The sequence below is a fragment of the Acanthisitta chloris genome, unplaced genomic scaffold, assembly GCF_000695815.1.
Source record: "Acanthisitta chloris isolate BGI_N310 unplaced genomic scaffold, ASM69581v1 scaffold15786, whole genome shotgun sequence".
Lineage (NCBI taxonomy): Eukaryota > Metazoa > Chordata > Aves > Passeriformes > Acanthisittidae > Acanthisitta > Acanthisitta chloris.
In genome coordinates this window covers 19,737-26,957 of record NW_008679889.1, presented here as the reverse complement: position 1 = coordinate 26,957, position 7,221 = coordinate 19,737, and the positions used below count along the sequence as shown (strand labels likewise).

The window sequence follows — 7,221 nt, the reverse complement described above, 5'->3', positions numbered from 1 at the left end:
AAAGGATCAAGACTTACACGGTTTTGGTACACAGAAAGATCAAAATAAAACTAATGCACTGTAAGTAGACAGACAGCTATTGACTAAGCAAGAAGTATGGTTTAGCTATGCCTCCTGGCATATTTTGACCGAAAGAATTAAATTCCTAAAAACAAATTTCACTCTCTCAACAGAATCTCAACAGGTTCTTCTTTCCACATATTTAGCCTCAGTGCAATTTGCTGCTTCTCTTTTTTTTTTTTTTCTCTCTTTAGCCAAGAGCTAAACATATTGGGAAATTCAGCTACAAAAAGATAGCAAAGTATCCTGCTGTTCAGTCCTGCTAGGAAAAGCCCAGATACTTGTCAGCCCCACAGTGACATCTATAACAGCAGCCTCAAATTTTTTTTGTTTCATTGCTACCCAAGCATTAGGTAAGCAAAACCCCACAGAATTACAGGGAAATCCTGACTGCTCACAGAAAGATTAAATGACATTCAAAATGATGAAATATTGCTTTGTTGCTGAATACAAGGGAAGAAATATTAGCAATGAAAAAGGTTTTGCATTTCACCACATTCTAAAAAACAAACACTGAAATAATACTCTCTGCAAGAATCACTGTAACTATCATCCATTGGTCTTACAGTATACAAAAAATTGGTTTCTAATTGGAAACCTAGCAGAGCAGCACAACCCAGTTTTATAAACAGATTTTTCTCCTCCTTTGCACAAGGGTGAAATTAATTCTTTTTGAGAGGGTTGACCATTTTTCCCTATTTCAGTGCCAATGAAGCCTCATTTGGAAGACACATGAGATGCAAGAGAGTTGCTAGATCTTTATACAGCTAGGAAGGTATCTCACCCTTTGTATGTTTGTAGTGCTTATCTCCCATAATCATTTCTTTCAGGTTCTACACTTAAATATCTATGAAAATCTCATAGCAAGAAAGGAGAAACTTGGGAAAAATCACAACACAAACTTCCAATGCTCATTATTAACCACTGTGATCAGTGGAAATACAGTAATGCACCTAAACATTAACCAAAGCACACAAAACAACTGATCTGAAAGAACTGGAATGGTGAGATCAGCTACTCACTATTGTGAGTAATCCCACAGGTCTGCAAGTCAGTGGGACTTGAGTAGAATGACTGTCAGTGAACACACTCTGGGTCACATGTGGAAAGTATTCAGTTAATTTCCAGTGAATTTGTCACAGATGAGGTGCTTAGAAACCTATGCAGTTGTGACAGGTACTGAATGTTTGCAACCCTAGATTGAGCACAAAAAATGGCAGAGAGAAAGAGACAACATAAGGAGAAAGGGAAGGACGACACAAGCATGTTATATTTTATAAGACAACTGGTCATTAGGTTCTCAGCATGGCAATCATGGTTAAGCTTCAGAACAATGTGTAGCAATTTCCCTGTTCTTTTTTCCCTTTTAACAGTAAAATCATGACATGGTGTCTGTCATAGCAAACTCAAAGGACATAATCAAGCAATATTCCACAGCCTGACATTCAGAGACTATAAACCCGTTGGAAACTGAAACTCACAAAGTATTTCTGTGAGTAGGGAAGTGCCCCTCCTCCTCTGTCTCTAGAACCTTTCCTTTCTGAGCCTCCTTTCTTCTGCAACACTCTTGAAACAGGTTGTTCCTGATGGTGAGGAGAAAGTGCTTTGCATTCGCCTTTGCTGACATCTATTGGAATGAGCAATAATAAAGAAGGGAGTGAATTTTCAAACAGGTACTGCCCAGAAGTACACACACTCCAAGGAAAAGACAAGACATAAGAAAGCAAAGGTCCACCTGTTCAACAACTGAAGAGGCCCATGGCTATGATCTGAGCCCTAGAAGGGGACCTGAGGTGCTGCAGGATGACAGGCAAGATCAGCTCTGATTCTTTCAAGCAAGCAAAACACTTTGCCTGGGCCAAATTCAGGCAGCCTGGAAACACCTAATGCAGGATTTTGGCAGTTACAATGACTAAACAACAATAATTCTAACCAACTAGTATTTAAGTTGCGTCTTGATGAATGGGAAGAAGTAATCTTATGCTTGTATGAAGCATTCATAGATAGAGTTTTATGTGGCTCACATCTCCCCTTGCACAATACAGTAAAATACACATCCATTTGTCACAGCAGTGTCAGGCTCAGGTACAACAACTATGCTCAGTAGCTGTATTATAGGAGGTCACAAACCAATTCCACCCCAGGAAGTGACTGCTGCAGAACATAGGATGAGCACTGACAGACTGAACAGGAAAACAAAGAAAACATACCACATGCCTCCTAAGATTTCTCAACGTGGTAGTAGCATTACCACAAGGTGTCAGCACGGTAAGGAAAAACTGTGCTGGTATTTCAAATCCCTCCTCAGAAGCTCAGTCCCTAATAAAGACAACGTTAAAACTTACCCAGATGAGGACAACATCTGCTAAGAGTGGAAGGTATGGGGATAGTGGCTTGCTACTCATTCTTTTATGTCCCACACAATGGATATAAAAATGGTATCTGTCATAGTGAGTAGCTTTTATTTTGGTATAGATATTAGCCTGTATTGTAGTATTTGGTTCATACGGTAATATTTACAGGGTTAGAGTTACATGTTTCACAGTAACTGCAGGATTTTGGGAAGGAGACCATTAAGTATAGCTTTCTAGGGAAACTTTATGAAGTGCTTATTTAAGCTTTAAGGATTATCTGCAAACAGCAAACTTGCCATAAAATTCCTTGAGAAGAGGACTTGCACTAGGATATTTCATGACTCTATTCAGTTATTATGGAACAAAACACTCATTCTAAAGTTAGAAGCCCCCATTTTTCCTTTTCCTGTCTCACTGTTCCCAGATTAACAATGCTAACATGTCGTGGCCATTATGGCTAATACACACATAATTTTACAATGAATGCAGTTCAAGAATCTACTGCCTACCTGCCTACATGAAGAACCTGAACAAGGAAATGAATCAGTACAATGGGACTCTACCTGTACACAGTGTTCCACAACAGGATGTGATCTCTTATGTGGTTTGCAGAGACGACCAGTGAAAAAGCAGACTTGGCAAAGGTCAAAATTGAGGCACTTCAAACAGCGATACCTGCGAGGGAAAACAAAAGGATTGTATTACTTCCCCACAAGTAAGAAGTTGGTGTAAATGAGTAAATGAGCTTGATTACTGGAAATCCAGATCCCTGGACCTGAAATGCAGACTAGCACCTTTGTTAAAATAATAATTTTCCTTACCATTCTCTGAATGTAAGTTATTGTGTCCAGTTACCAGCTTATCTCTATTTGCTGCTCTCATGGGACTATAATATTACTACATGATTGACATAGGATTTGCAAGCAAAAAACTAAGAATGCAAGAAACTAAATCTGCAAACTTACTATTAATAAGTAGAGAATAACAGTAAAATGCTTTTCTGAGCATTCTGTTCAGAAGGTAATGGATAGTGTTCTTTTTATACCACGATACCATTTTATACCATTACTTAGATGAACATGATGCTAAGATGGGTAAGTTAACTACCCAGTTAATACAACTGGCTACAGGACAAAGAACTAAGAAATGAGATATACAGGTTTAATTGGCTTTACCTCTGAACTGCAAGTTTACCTTCAGGAATTTTTCATAATCAAGTCTGTGCTAGTGAGCTAAAGAGAAGCAGGATGCTTGAGCACTAGTCTGTGATGGTTCTCTGTTCCCCTCTGTTACTGCCTAAATTAGATTATGTCAAAAATTTGCTGCTTAATACATCAGTTATAGCCTGTAAGTTATGCAAACAATGGTAAGAACTATTTATGTGGATGCTAAAGACCACTGACGCACCTGAGGCCTGTAATGGGAAAAACTTTGCAGACTCTACATCTAGCTTGGTGAGAAACCATTTCTGTAGCTGATAATCTGTAACATGTAGGGAGCCACAAGAGAACAGCAGGTTCTGATCTCAGCCAAGACAGGAATTTTTCTTCATCAATAGCTGAATTCAGAACCTAGAAAAAAATACATGTCTCAGGTTCATACATTCACTTGAAAAGAACTGGTGTCTCATCTACAATTCCTAATAAAAGCTCTGACGTTAGACTTTGCTAGGATAGATTTTCCATTCATGTAAAATGTTACATGGTTCCAAAGGTTTTGGAATAAATGCAAGAGTCTTCAGGAGTATCTTACTGGGCATCTCTTCTATAGATATAAATCCTCCTATATTGTGAGACTGATGATCAGCCCTGCCCCTTAAAAGTAGATACTTGTGCATGTTATGTGGTGATACGCTTATAGTTTTAATCAATCAGAAACATTCAAAACTATTTCCCAGGACATCAGACTTTTACTCACTCCATGGAAACAGTCATGAGCAGCAATTTCCACAGAAGACTGAGTGCAGCTTTCTCCCACAATGGCTGGGATCTGCATTAAGAAAAAAGCCTCTGAAACACCTCAATAAAAACCAGATGTTCCCATCATGCTCTGCTGAGATGGTGGCAGGACACAGATGGTAAAGCATCTATAGAAATGCCATTTTACATACCATTATGAAGAAAACCCATTCATATTAATGCCATCAATATGCAGTTCCATTGTTCAGTATGTGTCAGAATGATTTGTTTCAAACTCACTTACTGAAATGGATCAACATACTGTGTTGCCACGCTGTAATACTGAAGGACAATGGGTTTGAACCTCAGGGGTCACTTTCAGATCACATTTTCAGCACCAGTTCAGCTGGAAATACCTGTATGCCAAGGCATCTTCCTGCAACTGCGAGATATTTGAGTGAGTACAGACATCTGAAGTTTGGAGTTGCTTTAGGACTGCGCCACCTGAGCCACCCAGGACCTGTAAGCTCAGGCAACATGAATGTGCAGAGGCAAGTGGTTACTCTGATTAAGAAAAGGGACAGAATTTGATTCCTTTACCTACTTTGCATGGTAGCTATGTCCACAGAGTGTCCTATTGAATTCAGCTCCCCCGCCACAATCAGACATAAAATGTATCGATAACATATGTTTTTTCTCATAGAATAGTACACTCCTACAAAACCTGTTGTGTAACTGTATTGCATTGGCATTACCTGATTTAAGTCTGTTAGTAGGCTTCTCAGGGCACTACGGGTAATCAAGGCCATTTTCTCACGAAGGACAGCATAAAACCGGAAGAAAGCTGAAAATGACAAGAGGAACAAAACTGGAATGCTGGCATAGCCCAAAGTGTCTTCAAGCTGCTATGGTGATTGCAACCTACCAAATAAACTCCTCAAGAAAGTTCCACTTTATTATCTACTTAACAGGCTCTCAGTGACTGCTGTGACAATACTTTCTTCCTACAGCAATGCAAAGAGAAGGTAAGCAAGGAATTTATGGCAATACCTTATTGCTGGCATAGTCAGGTAAGTTGAAAGGAAGCAATGAGTTCACTCTCATGGCATTAAGAAAAATATTTAAATATGTTTACACAAGAAATTTCCTATTTAAATTGTAATTTGGAAGGAAATACACAGTATGCAGTGGGAGAGCATAAGGTCAATATTCCAGTTGTGGTCCGTTTGTTCTCCATTTTGACCATTTAATTCAGGCAGAAATCTTTGTGCTGCACATTGCACTGGGCTACCTTGATCTGTTATACTTACTTCTTTCAGCATTTTTGTCTAATGTCTAAACGTTTGATGGATCAAATAATAAAATTGTTTTCTAATTCAATGACATTTAAAACCAGGGGTTTTCTATTCTTTTCTGCTAGGCAAATAGAACTTGGCCTTCACTTTTAAGCTCTACTTATCTTAAACTTTACTATGACCTGTTCTGAGACTCCTTATGCAAAGATGGCTACAGATATTGATGGAAAAGTATTATTCTCCATCAGCCTTTCTCTACAACTAAGGAGTCAAGATAATTTAATCTTTGCATGGCAGAACTGTATTGTCTTTTAAAGCAAAAAAAAAATGTAATGGAGATTTTTCTCAATGTTCAGTATTTCAGGCAGTGTATAAAATAATACATTTCCCACCTCTGTATTTAGCCAGTAGAGTGTCTCCTGAAAGGGCAATTAGGGCAACTGCAGCAGATCTAGCTTTGACATACCCTGTTCCAGATCTAGGAAAATAAAATAAGTTACCGAGAACGTAAAAATTGAAACTTCTAATGACTAACATACTGCTATGTTGGAAGACAACTTCAAAACTCATATCCTTTTATATATATCAATATAACAGATGTCACATTTCAGTGATACGTTATGTCTAGAATCCTTTGTCTCTGAACGTACCTGCAGAGTTTAACGTTCCAAGATACCATGCAATCATAAAACAAATAGACAATGTCTACTTCATAGACCTCACATTCCAAGTAAATTATCATTTTACATTTACAATCCATGTCCTAAAATAATTCTGCTCTTCATTTGTGGAAAGCCTTCCCAAATATGGAAGTGAATATAGGATACAATCTAGTTTTTGTATTATATCATCAGGCAGCTTCACTATGGCCCCAGACCTGCACTGAGTGTTTCTTGGGCTGATTCCATTTAATTTCACTACAAGTCAGTTTAATTGAAAGAATAGATGCAGGAGCAGGACTTTAGCTTTGACTGTTACATAATTAAATAGTGTAGATTAATTTAGAACCCAACTTTGTGACATAGGCACCTAATGAAAAAACAATTCTTTTTTTGTGAAGACATGCAGACATGAATTGGAAACCACAAATAAGAAATCCTGGAATTCTATATTTAAGATATCACTTTTGCAAAGCTGTATTGCACTTCAGAATATCACGACATAAAATTGTCTTCAGGAGTCTTTAGATAAGCCCATACTGCAGAAAGCTGCAATATAGTCTCTAAAGTCTGAGCTGCATGAGAAATTGTTGGTCAAAAATTTCTAGATTTTGAATTTGTATATTTAGTTTCTCCAGAACTTTCACAGGAAAAAAAGTCCAAGACTGAAGCTAAAGTATACAATTAAAACTCTTTAAGATGTTTATGTAAGCTTATTTAGTAAACTACCATATAAACATGGAAAATTCTTATGTGCTCCTCTTAGGAAATACTTTTCAATGTTAATAGCAGAGAATAGCACCCGACAGAGAAAACATGATTCAAAGAAAATGGTAAGAATCTTCTTTTCTATCCAATACACATGTCAAGAAGCCTGTGAATATTTTTTAGAAGAAATCACAGCAAAAAGAAAATTACATAGTCCTAAGAATCCAGAATAAAAGACTAACATAGT

At 37.7% G+C, this 7,221-nt stretch overlaps 1 protein-coding gene across 1 annotated transcript in view; it reads right to left on the bottom strand.

The window, feature by feature from the left end:
• The window catches only part of DYTN (dystrotelin), an 18,276-nt gene that overhangs the window by 6,026 nt on the left and 5,029 nt on the right, over positions 1 to 7,221 (bottom strand). Inside the window, exons 4-9 of the mRNA XM_009077513.1 lie at positions 6,000 to 6,085; positions 5,068 to 5,156; positions 4,332 to 4,403; positions 3,822 to 3,985; positions 2,978 to 3,089; positions 1,542 to 1,687 (exon numbers count right to left, since the gene is read on the bottom strand). Coding sequence (XP_009075761.1) covers positions 1,542 to 1,687; positions 2,978 to 3,089; positions 3,822 to 3,985; positions 4,332 to 4,403; positions 5,068 to 5,156; positions 6,000 to 6,085 — 669 coding nt within the window. The remainder of the gene's footprint in view (positions 1 to 1,541; positions 1,688 to 2,977; positions 3,090 to 3,821; positions 3,986 to 4,331; positions 4,404 to 5,067; positions 5,157 to 5,999; positions 6,086 to 7,221) is intronic.